General features: G+C 36.2%; 1 protein-coding gene across 3 annotated transcripts; it reads right to left on the bottom strand.

Moving 5' to 3' along the window:
• Positions 1 to 763: 763 nt before the first annotated feature.
• LOC18430179 (putative cellulose synthase A catalytic subunit 2 [UDP-forming]) lies at positions 764 to 10,772 on the bottom strand. Of its 3 annotated transcripts, none has more exons than XR_016050270.1 (13): positions 10,304 to 10,772; positions 10,007 to 10,202; positions 9,024 to 9,247; positions 8,642 to 8,741; positions 8,230 to 8,416; positions 7,581 to 7,847; positions 7,036 to 7,375; positions 6,304 to 6,441; positions 4,302 to 4,427; positions 3,796 to 3,992; positions 2,968 to 3,387; positions 2,230 to 2,580; positions 764 to 1,856 (listed from the first exon to the last, which is right to left on the bottom strand). XR_016050270.1 is itself a non-coding variant. In XM_020664766.2 (13 exons), exons 1-13 carry the CDS (start codon positions 10,313 to 10,315, stop codon positions 1,269 to 1,271), a joined length of 3,162 nt encoding a protein of 1,053 aa, XP_020520425.1. In that variant the 5' UTR covers positions 10,316 to 10,670; the 3' UTR covers positions 764 to 1,268. The 3 variants fall into 3 exon arrangements, 2 of the variants coding, with proteins under 2 accessions (XP_020520425.1, XP_088715749.1); XM_020664766.2 differs by having other exon boundaries at positions 3,796 to 4,008; positions 10,304 to 10,670; XM_088859623.1 differs by lacking the exon at positions 8,642 to 8,741 and having other exon boundaries at positions 3,796 to 4,008; positions 10,304 to 10,672.
• Positions 10,773 to 16,354: the final 5,582 nt, after the last annotated feature.

The following is a 16,354-nucleotide window of genomic DNA, read 5'->3' as shown; positions in this document are numbered from 1 at the left end:
CCTCTTTCCACTCTCTCCCCCAAATGTGAGTGGAACATGGGTCTCGATTTTATTTCATTTGCATTTGACCCCCGCTCTTATCTCTCTCTCTCTCTCTCTCTCTCTCTCTAGGGGTGGGTTGAAAGCTACATCTATCTTACTCATGTATGAAGAAAATGATTACACCAAATGTCAAATATACGACTTTATTAACAAATAAGATCGGATGTCTGCTAATAACATAATCCATGAAATAAAGATAAAAGTGGCCCCTTGGTAAAATCTCCTACAAAAATTGGGGATTGTCAGTGCAACACTTTCAAAAACATAGCAAATTAACCAGCTCTCTCTATCTCTCGGTAAACCCACCATGATGAAAAGCTTAATTATACGATTGCATAAGTTCGTGGTCAACAATGTACGCATAGATGTGATGACCCTGCAATTCATATGCTGCCGACTAACATTTACCGTATACACCCATTCCATCTATATTTTAAGGCAACAAAGGATGTTCCATTTGGCCTTGCCATGCTCCATGAATCTTGGCCGTCCATCCAAATCTGTCCAGGGCACATACACAACGTTTTCCATGTGTTTCAAAAGTGGCCTTTGCTTTGAATTTTTCATAGACATCTAAGCCATAGAAAATAATCAAAATAACCCCAGTAGTTTAAGTGTTCTTTCAAACAAGACCGCAAGGGAAAGTATGGATTAGCAAAACCTCATGCTTACGCGCATTTATGTGAACAATCAAGTACTTAATACCAATGTAAATAGCCAATGATAAAAAATGAGATGCCTTAAGTTGTTAATAGGACATTGCAGAGTGGTTCACAAACTGGAGCTCAAATTCATTTATGTGAACCACTTTATACAATTAATTAACACCAAAGTAGATAGCACAAGGTAGATAAAAATCATGATCAGAATTGACATGTTCCAGGTTGGAATGAGGACAATGAAACATCGGTTCACCATTGTCAGTAGAGTTGCGGAGCTTCCAATAAAACGAGTACTTTCCAATGTAAAACTAGGACCCTCTGACAATTACTGACAATATGAGGCCAAATATCATTCAACATGGATTGATTGCTCAGCAACTCACCTTCAGACTCAGCAACAAGAGAGAGAGAGAGAGAGAGAGAGAGAGAGAGAGAGAGAGAGAGAGAGAGCATTGGGACTGGAGCCAGATAACTTCTTAATGGCATGAAAATGGTCCCTCCAAACTCTTTGATTATATCAAATCTTCCTACATCAGCAATGTGAGAGAGAGTGAGAGAGAGAGATCAGCAGTTAATGCCACACTGACTGAGGTCAGGCCCACGAAACCTAGTCGTGAAAGGATCAAGCCTCACCCACACAAGAGAGAACAATGTTGCAAGGAGGAGAGACCACATGACAATAATCGTGGGAATGTGGCGCCTCCGAGCTAGCAAGCCCTTCAAGAAGGGATAGAGATGGACAATTACCCAAAAAGCAAAGAATAACTTAGAAAAAAGAAGAGCCCAAGACGCATGATCACTGTAAATGGCAAACGAAAATCCTGCCACAATAGCCCCTACATTAAGGATGATCAAAGTGGTTGGTGGGATCAAAAGAGATGTCCACTTGAACTTATAGAGCTCTGTTAGATGCTCCTCCCCAGAAGCATACTTCTTTGATGTAACAGTGAAACTTGGGTTAACCCCAACAAAAACTCTAATCAACCCCTGAGAAACAGCAAATAGATGGGAAGAAACACCCCCGATAACCCAAAATTGCTCGTTTCTCCACCACTCTTGGATCCCAACACCACTCCAACGCATTTCAAGGATCCCAGTTAGGAGAATTGAGAGGAAAAGCAGCATAAACCAGATGCTTGTCGGACTATCAACCTGAAAGCATGTGAGGAAGTGTAAATAATGAGCATCCCTATGAGGAGAGAGAGAGAGAGAGAGAGAGAGAGAGAGAGAATCATATAATCCATATGGTCATGCCAATAACTATGACCGTGTGGTTTATGACTGTCCGATTAGTTGGCAGTGTATCATCACCTCATTAATTGGTTGGACAGTGATGGACAGAAAGTTGGGACGTATATTCATGAAGTGAATTGTAAAATAAGACCTATGCCAATCCATCAATGTCCAACCATTGAACGGAAAGTGATAACCTCATGGTCATATGGTCATCATGATGACCATATGGATCATACAAGCCTAACAAAATAGATGACTTTCTGTTAATATGTAGCTTGAAAAGACATACCTCTGGGATGATAAACTTTCCGGTGAGTAGGCAAACAGCAGGCAAAGTACAATATGTAACCAGAGGAATTGAATTTAGAGGATAGATGGTGGTGTTTATATACGCTACTCTCTCTAACCACTTAAGTCTCCCACCATAAGAATACCAAATGGGGCAGCGGCTACTGACAAGAATCTCAATGGAGCCCATAGACCAACGGTGCACCTGGATCAGGCGATCAGAGAGGTTGATCGGTGCGGTACCTCTAAATGCAGGTCGAAGGGGCATGCAATATATTGATCTCCAACCACGAACATGCATCTTAAAACCAGTTAAAATGTCCTCTGTTACAGAGCCATAGATCCAACCAATCTGTACCAATAATAAAAGTAGCAGGTTTCAATATTCCCATTTAGCTTTAGTACTTAGTAGAGGAAATAACTTTAAGAACTGGGAGAAAAATACATTCTCGACCAAATGGCGATGTAAATAATATTGCAGGACCAAACATTAATGAAAGGCACTGCTCTTTTATACAGAGTAATCTTTACAGAATAAACCATCATAAATAAACAATCATGTCTTAGCAACTCTGTTCAGAGAGAGAGAGAGAGAGAGATGTAGCAGCTTTTATGCCATAAAGACTGTAGTTCTTATTTGTGGCTACTTATTAATCCAGTAGCAACACAAGAAAAAAAATAAGGACGAGTAACAAATTTGTAACTTTATGCAATAGCCAAATTTTTTCATCAATTATACCTCATTTCCCCAGTCTGTGTAATCTTCATAGTCACAACTAATAACGTGGATCGCTTCTTTTAAAAGCTCTTCAGGAGTTGCAGACCTTGAGAACATATCATTCTTTACAAGAGTAGATGCAATGAGAAAAGCTGACTGACCAAAGCGTTTCTCCAATCTCGAAAAGATTGCCTGAAAATCTCGATCATGACTGATGGTTTCTGGATCAAGTATAGCCGCGAAGTTCATAGAGAAAACTGGAGTAGAGGGTTTATGATCAAAGCCTGGGTTTGGGTTTTCTTTCTTTAGACCAAAGCAACTTGATCTAAACCCCTTTTGCTTCAAAGGAGGCTCACAGCCATATAAAGCTGTCCTGCTGAATATACAGCCTGTTCCCACATAAATCGGGCCTTGTATCCCATCAAGACCTTTCAAGTTAATCTGAGTAACATGAAAAGTTTTTCCTTGCAGTGTCAGTTTGGTCAGGAAAAATTAGCCATTTGCAAGATAGTACATTGATAGTCATTTAAGCAATATACAAGAAGCAAGAGAAAACATGAATTTGTTCAGAATGAAATGTACAGATTCAATTACAAATAAAGCATTCAGTGTTCATTGCTGATTGTCCCAACTCATGAATTGTTCACATGTTAGTAGTGAGCCGCATTTAGAGAGCTATCACCCAAGCCATGGCCAAACTGGTAAAGCGATTTTTCTTACAAAAGAAATATCAGGGATTCAACTGTGATGCAATATATTAACATAGGAAATAGTTCTTTCTAAGTTCCAAACTAATAGTGCACATTTCAGATTATTATGTAGAGTGAATAGTATGTACAAGATGCTCACATCGAAGAAAACTGTATTGTGGTTGGCATACCGATCACTTGCATCAATACCATCAAACCTTTGAGGAAATTGTACGTAACAGACTTTCTTCCCATTTTCAGGGTCCAGCATGAAACACATCGCCTCAAGGACAGCTTTGCTATTGTTGATGTAGTGGTTACAATCGAGATTCAGCACATAGGCCCCATTGCTAAGGACTGCAGAAACACGTAGCTGAGGCTTAACAGGATGAGATCCCTTATAAATCTATATAAAATGCAATCCACAACTAGAGAATTATGGGAAATTACATAAAATAGTCCATTTGGTCATCACCGTCCATTAAAATGAACAGTGATACGTGAGTGGGCCCTGAATTAACATGACATAACTAATTACGAGGTTCCACTCTCTCCATTACCAACTATCATTATTCGACATGATGACCCAATGAACAGTAGGTTTTTATACAATCTATATACATTCCCTGGAACTACACCCAAAAGATTCAAAATTAGGAGACATACCAGAGCATTCATGGCACCAGCCTTCCTGTGGTGCTTGAAACCTGGCCTCTTCTCACGGGCTATGTAAACTAATCCTGGCAGTTTCTTGCCTTCTGTATCAAATGGCCCACTATGGCCTGATAATATCTGAAATGATAAAACAACATGGAAGGAATAAGCATAGATTACCAGACAATCACAATCTGCATCATGAGATTGATAGAAACAATATCAGAAATAATGCCTGAAAGGAAATAATTAACATATGAAATACCATAAAACAAAACAACAAGAAAGTAGAAACCTACATAAAAAATTTCCGGACCTTTGGGGCACATTTAGGCATTTGAATAATGCATTTTTGACTTTGTATAGCAATAACTATGATATTTACATTAAAACTATAATATTTTAGAAAAGGAAAAAGTTTATACAGAGCCGTGGCTCTAGACAATCAAATTAGAGCCCACCTCAAAAATTCCACTAGGAGAGTTTGTTTTGATGCCCAATATCCTTAAATTGATCATCTCGACATCAAGATGCATGGACATGAGAAAAAAATGGATTTCAAATTTTGGAAATAGTGCACCTTGTAACGTATTTTTGGACCATCAATTTTCAAGATTTTCAAGTTTTCATAGATCTGCTCGATCTACACTAGTTTTAAAGCTTTAAATTTTATAATTAAAAATAAAAATATATTTTAAGGCCATCACAAATATTTCCAGTATTGAAACCACATATCTTGACACTATTTGAAGGTGTGCTTTACTTTGATTGTTTAGAGCCTCAGCTCTATACAAACTGCACCCTTTAGAAAAACAAGATACATGGGTTATTTGTGCAAAGATTGAGATGCATGATATTTATACAATATGTGAGGTTTCATTACAAAGGATGAGAATTATTCACTGGATATTTCAGTCCTAAGATTTTGGGGCTCAACTCGTAATGATTAAATTTTCAATATCTTTTTTTTTAAAACTGTATTAGAATTTAATATATTTTTAGAAGATTGTAAACTGGTAACTATTAATGCTGAGTGGATTCCCCTTGCACATACCATCACTGCAGCAAATCGTCAAAAAACAATTGGAAAAAAGTAAAATTTTAAGAAAAATAAAGAAAAATTGTAGGCATGAAAATAAAAAACAAAATGGAGACAAATAATAAACTCAGGACATATTTAACAGATTCTATTTACAAGCAATCTAGTAAAATGAGAGGACTATAAACAACTTGTACACTGGCCATAATAATCAACCTGAAAGATATTATTTGTAAGTCATTTTTGGTGATCTATGGCAGGTGTTTTGACAATCTCAAGGGAAGATCAAGTGATTTTGAGCAAAGAAAAAAATAAAAAAATAATATATATATATATATATATATATATATATATATATATATATATATATATATATATATATATATATATATATATATATATATATATATATATATATATCATCTGACTCTTACGGAACATGGGAGTTCGCATAAAAAATAAAAATAAAATAAAAAATAAAATTAGACGATATAAAGAAGAATGAGAACAAGAGGACAAAGTAATAACAAGGTAAATAAAATCGGTTGGGATCTCAGAGAGGACGTCTGAATAAGAATTTTCTTTGACTATAAAGAAGACTCTTTATCGCCTTCCTAGGTAGATAGTACGGAATCAAACACAAGTCATCATAAATTCAGTGAAACTTTTAAAAATAGATTAAAGTTAACTGAACTTTGCATTAAAAAAAATGTGCAGAATTATCTGATAAATATGCTGTAGACACTAGATAACATAACACTTGAAAAGGATTTTGGTTTGTCATGAATCAGAGTTATTCCCCTAGTATTACCTCAGAAACAGATGTTCTCAGAAGGTTGTGTAGTAATTGACATTCACAAGTCCTATGACTAGCACACATTCGAGCACATGTAAACACATATGGAGAGAGAGAGAGAGAGAGAGAGAGAGAGAGAGAGAGAGAGAGAGAGAGAGAGAGAGAGATGAGAGAGAGACCTGAATCATTCCAGGATGGTCTTGAGCATTATTTCCAGGCCAGGGAGTCCCATCTTTCATAATCCAACCATCAAGAGGGACAGCCTGATATTTGGCAACAAGACAATTGATGTGGACCTTGAATTCCTCGTATTCACGCTGCAACCAGGAAAGAGGATAAGAAACTCAAATATCTAGCCCATATTGAAGGTCAAGTAATCAGAAGAAGAAAAAATATCTTAAGTTGATATGGGAGAGCAAATCATGCCACTAAACCACCATTATAGAACTCATTTTACCATAGGAGTTGTCCAATGAAAAAAAGCTTATGCATGGTTTTTGTCGAAGTTAAATGCTGCAAAGGAATAAACAGCTATAGATTCCTTTATCTTAGTAAAGCTGCATTGCGTGGACAATTTCTATGGTTTTTAAAAATTCGGAATGCTTTTAGAGACAAGTTCCTTTCAGAATTTCTTCTAACGAATATGTTTGACATAATTCTCATCAACAGTAAAAAAAATAGATCCAACCTCTTAAGAATTGTGCATCGTGAGAAAGATTACTATTCTTCTTTTTTACTCACTATTTTACCCTACATGAGAACTTTCAAGAAAGCCAATGAATTCACAATATCAACAAGACATGAAAACAAGCCTAAAACTCAGAATTAATTACAGGAAAAAAAACTTCAATTATTAGAAAGAAAAAAAAATCCCAAATAAACTAGTACTTCATTTAAAATACATTCATCACCTTCATAGCTCTTCTTTCTTTAGCAAACGCTGGATATGTTTGAGACTTCAAATAATCAACAGTCCGTGAGAAATAACACTCAGGGGATCTTGGTTCTATACTGAACTTTTTACAGAAGGGCACCCATTTTCTTGCAAACTGAGAGGTTTCTGAAAGAGTTTCAAGTGTCAACAAGGATGCTCCATCATCCGAAACATAGCAAGAAATCTTGTCGACCGGGTAGTCTACAGAAAGAATTGATAATAGAGTGTTCGCAGTTACAAGTGGCGGCTCTTTCAGAGGATCAACAGTGCCAACAAAAACATCCACACAAGCTAATCTACATTTCTTCCCTTTGTACCTTAGACGACAAACATTGTACAACAAGTCATTTTTGGACCAAAGACAAATAACCACATAACAAAGCATGGAAAGGAACCACCAAACACAAACACAAAAAAAAGAAAAGGGAGAAAAAGGGAAAAAAAAAAGTGGCGAAAAGTGAAAACATCTTTTCATTTCTACAATTAAAATGATTCTCTGGAAAATGCGGGATACAGTTTTACCTTAGATTTAGCCTTTCAATATACGTTTCACGGTTGACTGGAAACCACTTAGGGATCTGATCTAGAATCCAAGATATGGCAAACCAGAACTCACAAATAACCGAGGTTAACCAAAGCCCATGCGCATGCTTAACAGGATTGACAAGCCGAAACCGAAAAAAGAATGTCAAAAGTATAAGTCGGAAAATGATAATGACTCTATAAGGATTGATCTTTGATGAAGACACCGGCACCTTTCTTGAAAGAGGCTTGCGTAGCTCGTCATTCCTACCATCACATGATAACCATAGAAAATTACTCTAAATGGCTTTCATGATGCAATTAACACAAGACAATTAGAAAGTTACTCGGCATACTAAAAAAACACAAACAATGCAAACCATTAATATGAGATCCAAATATCCAAATAATAGATTGCTTCAAGACTTCAAGTAACAAGTTAACTGCAGAATATCAAAGATCTGACTAACAGTTTCCAGATATTTGTTTTACACAAAAGGATAATCCAGTTTGCAAGTGTAAATATAATAGAACAATCAAGTAATTAAAATAATTTAATTCATTCTCCGTGACTTGTAATTTCAAATTGTCTGAACTGTGTGTACATGTGTGTGTGTGTGAGAGAGAGAGAGATAAAAGAAATTCATACAAAGTTGGTTCTTTGCACTCCTCAATGTCATCAAAGTTGGAGCCATCCAAATCTGGATTTCTGTTCCTCACTTTCCATGAGTATGTTTTTTGTACGTCCTTCCACTTCCGAAGTCTCTCCTCCCACAGAAGAGACCCAGATCTAGAAAGGCATGGCACCTTTTGGTAGTTTAAACCATTTCCTTTAACTGCATAAAAAGGAGAGAGAGAGAGAGAGAGAGAGAGAGAGAGAGAGAGAGAGAGAGAGAGAGAGAGAGAGAGAGAGTGATAAATAAACTTTGAACTCTATGTAAGAAAGAACCATATTACAAAAAGAGAAGATTTTAATGGTGCACAGTTAAATAAGACGACTCCCAGACAAACAAAATTAAAACATATATTTCATTTAAATGACTGACCCTTGGTGCCAATACCTGAGGAACTAGAAATAGAAGATGGGGAAAGACAGGATGGCTTCCCAACACAGATACCAAACACTGGAAATGAACCTGCACATTTGTCTGGGAAAACAGCCTGCAATTCCCCAATTACCAATGACAAAAGCATCAGATCACCCATCTATTGCTAGCCTTTCTAATAGCGAAACAAAGTATTCCAATGTTGGAATTTTGTCAAAGCAAAGATAGTAATAGGCTGAATGAACAGTAACAATGACGACAATTAACAACCTTTTAATAATTGACAACTACAATTTTTTTTTATGATAATTGACAACAATTAACGATTTTTTTCGACAGTCAAAAAGTTAACAGTTGAAGATTATCAAATGAAAAAAAATGTCATAAGTCTCTTTACCTTTGGGGGTTTCCTTTGGTTTTTGGCCACATCCACCAGTTTGGAACTCTTCTTCCAACTATGAGATGACTCAGCATCTTCTGGTCCATCATTATTAGCACAGTGATGCAACTTTTCATAAGCATTCTGATTCTTCACATTTTTTGAACCCTGAATGTATCCAGAATCACGCAGTAGATCATCTGTGTCACCTTGGCTTTCTTCGCCATCAATGGAAGGGCTCTCTATCAAACATGACAAATTCAAATTGATGACCAGTATTAGTTTTTTGGGAGTGCAAGAGAGTTTCCTTTCTTTATTTGTTGGGGAAAATTTTTGTTAGGAATCACTTTAATGAGGTAAGGAAAAGAAAAAAAAGGCACACTGTTCTTTGGAATAATGTTTTTCCTAAACTATCTCTGAAAGATAAAGTTATAGGGTTCTCAAAGGAGGCTCCAATGCAGGCATAAAGGATTCTGGAAGAAATACTCAAAAGTCCTAAAAACTTTTATAGTTTTAGCGACATAAACTGGGGCTTTGTTGGACCTTTGGCGTATCCTCAGTACTAATTACAAGCCTAAGGGAGTATTGAGAATGCAAGTCTCAAAATTTAGAGGCATTCTTTATGTTCCAAGCTACACTGATTTTACCCCAAAAAAGTTCTTTATGTTCTAAGAATCATCTAATGTTTTTCATTTAGAGTAACTGAATCCCAATTATCATCTTTCAATCTTTCATAATACAACTTATTCTATCAATTCAATGGTGGTTTGATCAACACATTCAAAACCAATCAAGTCACGATACCCTCAAAATTAATCTACATTCCTAACAGCTACAAGTGTAGAATATAGACTAAGCTACTCTGCAATTTCAGAATACAAAATAAGGAAAAGGAATTCATCAAGCAAGCGAGAAATGGTACCATTTGCATAGCTCGATAAAATAAAATTTGTAGATAAATTGCGCTCAAATTCTCCAATAATTGAGGCAATGGAACCGACCTGAATGCTTTCTGTAACAAGATTTGCATTTTGGGCACGATCGGTTCCCATCTTTCCTCACAAATTCAAAGCACACTCTACAAATGGGGAATTCACAGCTATCGCAAGCCACAAAGGGACCCCCATTTTTCTGATACCCCACAAAACTCTCACATACTCTGCAAATTTCACCGTAGGTCTGGTCTGTAAATCTTGCCTGTGAGCATATACAAAGGAAACCAAAGTTACATCACAAATAATCATAGGGAATAATTCCAAGAAGAAACCAATGTACCCTCTCGTTTAACTCTCTCTCACCGATGGCTCCATGAGCAGGTGGAATGGAGAAGACTGGGTCTTGTTTTGGGGTTTTTTTCGTGCTGTGTTTTAGGGTTTTGTGGAGCTAGTGGTGCTCTTTGAGGACATGCTTGAGTGTGGTAGGAGGAGGAAGAAGAAGGTGCAGGGATTTCGGCCATCTGATCCATAGGAGAAAGAGGAGGATCCGCTCTCACACAAAGACTCTCTCTCTCATTCTCACTCTCTCTAAATCGACTCGGTCTCCATCCCACAAAAAGAGCCCCTCCTTTGAAACCCTCTCCACAATTTACGCGCGCTCTCTCTCTCTCTCTCTCTCTAAACATGGACATGGAGCTTTCTCTTTCTAGAGAGAGGAACGATTTTGCGTAGAACACTAGAATCGAACAGTTTTAACAGAGCACGTATATTATGCTCCAAGCGTATATTATGCTCGCTTGGGAGCATGGTTTATTTCTACTCCCTCGTTAAAATAACCCACTTGGAGGAGTTTTTCGATCTGAAATTTTAAGAACGACCGTAAGACTAGATATGGTTATTCTTAAAAATTAAAATTTGATATTTGAGATAAAATTTGATATTTGAGTTTTTTAACTATTAGGTCTCACTCTCTAAAAATTGGACGGTTTATGCTCAATCTCGAGGGATATAATTAAAAAAAATTTATTTCCAAAAATTTGGGTTCTTAAACTTAATCCTGACTTGTGTTTTACTCGAGGGAGTAAAATATCTTTTGTCTTTGCTTAAAATTGTAGATTTGATATTTTGATGTTAGGGGCCGTTTTGACGGTCTACTTGGCATCTCATTCAAATATGATCCCTTAACTTTGGTACAAAGCGATCGTAATTAGCCATCATCGAATGTCAAATCCAACAATTTCAATATGTAAACAATTTTTACCTTCCAGTTTTAACCTCAATGGCACGCACATAGCAGCCCAATTTCAAATATGAAATCACCGCCACTTTCTTATCTCTTAAAGTAAGTAGTCATATTTCGTTTTGGCAAATGGCTTCATAGCAGCCCTATAAAAAACAATCACTTTTTAATGTTATTTTGAATGTGAATTTGCCATGGTATATTGCTCGTGATTTCAATATGATACGATGGCCGGATAAAATATTTTCTAATGCGTATTTGAATAGAACCGTGCGTTTATTCAATGATTTTATTGTTAGACACGAATTGTTGGATCTCCCTATAAATGGATCATTTTTCACTTGGTTTAATAATAATGTCTCGAACCTTATCATGAGTAAAATTGATAGGTCTTTTGTGTCGAAAGACTGGGAGACGTTATTTCCTTTGGCTAAAGTAAATGCTCTCAGTAAGTTCTCATCTGATCAAGTTTCGATTTGCTTAAGTACTGATGATAATCTTAAAGGCCCAAAGCCTCTTCGTTTTGACCTTGCATGGTTGGAAGAGGAAGGAGTGTTTGATATGATAAAGACGACATGGACCAATGCTATTGTCTTGGGTTCAACATTCATAAAAAACTTATGAGTGTGAAGCATATGCTAATCCGATGGAAAAAAATAAACTCACTTTTGCCTGCAAAATAAAATCAGGGATACTTTAATGTATTTGGAAGGAGTGGAGAGTGTGGTACAGAATGGAGGAGTACTAACGACTGCTTTAGAGGAATAAAAGAGTAAGCTTATGTTGACTTTACATGGCTTTTTGCGTTCAGAAAAAATATATTGGAGGCAAAAATCGAGGGTTAGATGGTTGAAAGAGGGTGATTCGAATACCAAGTTTTTTCATGCCATCGTGAATGCTCGGCATCATCAAAATGATGTGTTAAGTATTTGTCTTGAAGGGGTGGAGGATAATAAAAGTAATGAATGGGAGATGGAGTTTGTGAAGCATTTTCAAAAAGTCTTTACATAGGACTTACATATAAAGCCAAATTTGAATAGTTTAGGTTTTAAAGTGCTACTAAGGTCGGTTGATTTGTCTTTGAAAGGAATGGCATCAGAGGAGGAAATGAAAAGGCTATTTTTGCTTTGTCAGGGGATAAAGCCCCAGATCATGATGGATTTCTAGTGGTCTTCTTTCAAAAATTTTGGGATCTCACAAAACTAGATTTGATGTTTATGGTTAATGAATTTCTTTCCAAAGGAATAGTAAATAAAACCATAAACTCAACCTATATTGCTTTGATCCCAAAAAAGCAGGCTATAACAGGAATGTCGGATATCAGATCTATCGTTTTTCTGACTTGTCTGTATAAAATTTTAACAAAATTATTGGCTGATAGACTTATGGGAGTCCTTAATTTGGTCATTTCAGGAACACAATCAACCTTAATTGAAGGGAGAATTATCACAAATGGAGTCTTAATTGCACAAGAATGTGTTCATTCGAGAAAGTTGGAAAGAAAGCTAGCAGTATTGCTTAAATTAGATATGAAAAAGGCTTACGACTTGGTCGATTGGGATGTTTTGCTGGAGGCGTTGAGATGTATGGGTTTTGGGGGAAAATGGAGAAGGTGGATAAAAGGGTGCATTTCTTTAGCGTATATTCAGTGATGGTTAATGGAAGCCCGAAAGGCTTTTTTAAGGCCTCAAGGGGATTGAGGTAGGGAGACCCCCTTTCTCCGTTCTTGTTCACAATTGTTGCTGAAGTTATGAGTCTGATGATAAGGAATATAGAAGGGAGGGGAAGATTTTATGGATTTAAGGTATCTGAAACATCTCCTTTGACAGTGACTTAGCTGTAACATGCAGATGATACTTTGATATTTTGTGATGCAAAGGTGGATCAGATAATTAATATCAGAAGGTTCCTATGCTATTGTGAAGTGGTGCTCGGCTTTAAGGTCAAAAAACATCCTTGGTGGGGGTGGAGTGTTCGAATGTAATGCTAAAGCGGTCGGTTTTTCATTTGGGATGTAGAGTAGAGAAGTTTCCAATTAATTATCTTAGCATGCCAATCTCGGATGACAGAATGCCCAAGTCGGTGTGGGATCCGATTTTAAAAAGAGTAAACACAAAACTAGACTTGTAGAAAGTTAAGCATTTATCCATTGGGGGGAGAGTTACTCTAATTCTGTCATCAATGACAAATTTACCGATATACCAAATGTCCTATTTAGTAATGCCGAGTTCAGTGTCAAAAAAGATTCAACAGAAGATGAGTAACTTTTTATGCGGTTCGGGAGATTTTGGCAATAAATATCATTTGGTAAGTTGGGAGAGGATTTGCACACCAAAAAAAAAAAGGTAATTTGGGAATTAAAAAACTCAAATATATGAATCAAGCGTTGCATTCAAAGTGGTGGTGGATATTAATGAGCCATGATGGGATGTTTTGGAAAGATATATTAATAGCCAAGTATAGTGTGGACCAGCATAATCTTTGGATAGGCAACGGGGGAATGGATGTTCTTAAATCACCGATATGGAAAGGAATTCTTCAAAACATGCTTTTTATGATTGGTGGTTGTAAATGGATTTTGGGTGATAGGAGAAATATATCTTTTTGGCATAGTAAGTGGGTGGGAGATTGTTGCTTAAAATCGGCATATCCGCTGGTTTTTGGGGCGACAAATCAACAAGATATTATGGCATCTCAGACATTTGATTGAGATGCAAATGTCTGGTCTTTAAACTGCAGGTATAACAGAGTTTCGGACTCAGTGATTGATCAATATACTTCGCTGCTTGGGGATATTCATAGGTTTACACCGCATAGAGAGAGGGAAGACAAGTTGGTTTGGGAGGCTGAGAATGACGTTATTTTTTCAGTTAAATCACCGTACAGTCTGTTGTTTCATGATAGGATTCAGTGGAGTAAGCCATTATTGCAGAAAATATGGTGTTGGAAGGTCCCTTTCAAAATTCAAATTTTCTTATGGATTTTGTACCAAAGAAAGTCACTTACTGTGGATAAGCTCATAAAAAGGGGCAGGATTATTACACATATTTGCATTCTTTGTAAGGAAAATGATGAGAATAGAGATCATCTTTTCCTTCATTGTCCTTTCTCTTCTCACATCTGGATATGGGTTTTTCAAAAAATTGGACATATGATGGTGGTGCCGAGTAGTCATATGAATATTTTGGGTAACATGGAGTTGGATTCTTTATCAATGGTGGGCAAGATGATTTGGGAGATGGTAAGAGTTGATGTTCTTTGGGAGATCTGGATGGAGCGCAATAGGAGGAAATTTGATAATAAAGTTCTGGAGGTGGAATTGGTTAAAAGAAAGATTCTACATTCGGTTTGGAGTTGGTTCTCTGTGACAAAAGAAGGGTTTGGAGTGACCAAAGTGGATGTTGAGATTAATTTTCATAATTTGATGCTTCAAAAAGTAATGAAAGACCAAAAGGTAGGTGGAGCTTACTTATGCTAGGGAGTATCAAACTTAACTTTGATAGAAGCTCATTAGGAAACCCAGGCCTATCTGGAGTTGGAGGAATTTTGCGAGATGTATTTGGAGAGGCGATCTTTTGTTTTGCTGGCCCTTGTGGGGAGGTAACGGCTAATGAAGCAGAATTGGTTGCGTTAGAGTGTGGAGTTCAGATTGGGAGTCAGAAGAATATCCGAAGACCACGTATTGTAGAAGGGGATTATTTGAATGTGATAAATTGGTGCAATAAGATATCCAGGCCACCATGGAGCTTGAGGAAGAAATGGCTAAATATTATGGATATGTATGAAGGTCTCCAAATCTCATTTCAGCATGTGTATAGGAAGGCTAATGACATTGTCGATGGATTGGCAAAACGAGGGGTGTCTATGCCGAATTTGTTTATTTCGGATGTTTTCCTTCTCTGATTGGATGTAACCTTTGACTGATTGATAAAGCTTTAGTAACATTGTCAAAAAAATAAAAAGTCTCACCTCATAATTCATTAAAACATATAAGTCAAGTGCATCAATCATCTTGGCTTGAACATGATAGTTGTGAAAACATAAAAGGATTTTAACTCTAAAAATCATGTATATTGTAACAAATTATCTAGACCATCCATTTTCACCCTAAAATTAAGCATTCATAGATCCACAAGATTTGCACCATTTTTTTAGTTTCAAAATTTATTATTGGTGTTGGAAATTGATTTAGAACCATCATGGAAACTTCTGTTACTTAGAGTGAGGTGACGCTTTATTTTGTTTTCATGAGGCCTAGGCTTTATAAAAACTTCATCCTATTGTCTATTCCCTCTAATGTCATGAGTGTTCATCTAATTTTATTTATTTATTTATTTATTTATTTGTATGTCAGCTTAACATCATAGAGTTACTCATCGCATTTATGATTCTTTTTGCGTGTCGATACACCAATAATGTGATACATGTGCATCACACCTAGAAACATTGACTCTTCTGAAGATTTCAATTCGAAATCACAATAGAAAAGTATTTAACGCTACTTAAAATCTCCCATCCTTTTTTCTTAAAATGATGTTTCGATATGTTTATATGTCATGTTTAAAAATTCAATTTTGATACTGATACTTTAATAACACATGTCAATAAAATGCAGAGAGATGTATTCACGTCTATATAACATTCCCTAATAAATACTTAAATTTTTGTGCATATATATTAATCAGGATATAATTCAGTGTTCTCATATCGTATTCGTTATCGGGTGGTATTTCAGGTATGCTAAACATGGCATAGCAAACCATAACGTCTAAAAAGAAAAACATGGCATAGCAAACCAATATTACTATACATTAGAAAATTTTACTTTATTTGCGTTCCTATGATGTATTTTGAAAGATAAATCCACGTTTACATGAATTATGTACATGAACAACGTTTTTAAAATTAGAAAACTGTGAAAATATAAGTTTAGGGTGTGGTTTTTATAATGTTGCAACCATAAACAATCAAATTACGGAGCACCTCCCAATTTTATCATAAAATATAATTTTGGTGTCAAAAATTCATAGGAGGGCTTGAGAATATATTTTCATCTCTAAATATAAGATCTTAAATTCCAAAAATGGTTCAAATCAAGTACATCTATAAACACCTGAAAATAGACGGTCTAGATAATTTGTTGCAAGATACACTATTTTTGGGACTCAAATGTT

Source organism: Amborella trichopoda, chromosome 2 (genome assembly GCF_054954075.1).
Source record: "Amborella trichopoda isolate Santa Cruz 75 chromosome 2, AtrichopodaSantaCruz75HAP2 v2.0, whole genome shotgun sequence".
NCBI classification, from domain to species: Eukaryota; Viridiplantae; Streptophyta; class Magnoliopsida; order Amborellales; family Amborellaceae; genus Amborella; species Amborella trichopoda.
Note: the sequence above shows the minus strand (reverse complement) of the source record. Positions and strands in the feature narration are given on the sequence as shown.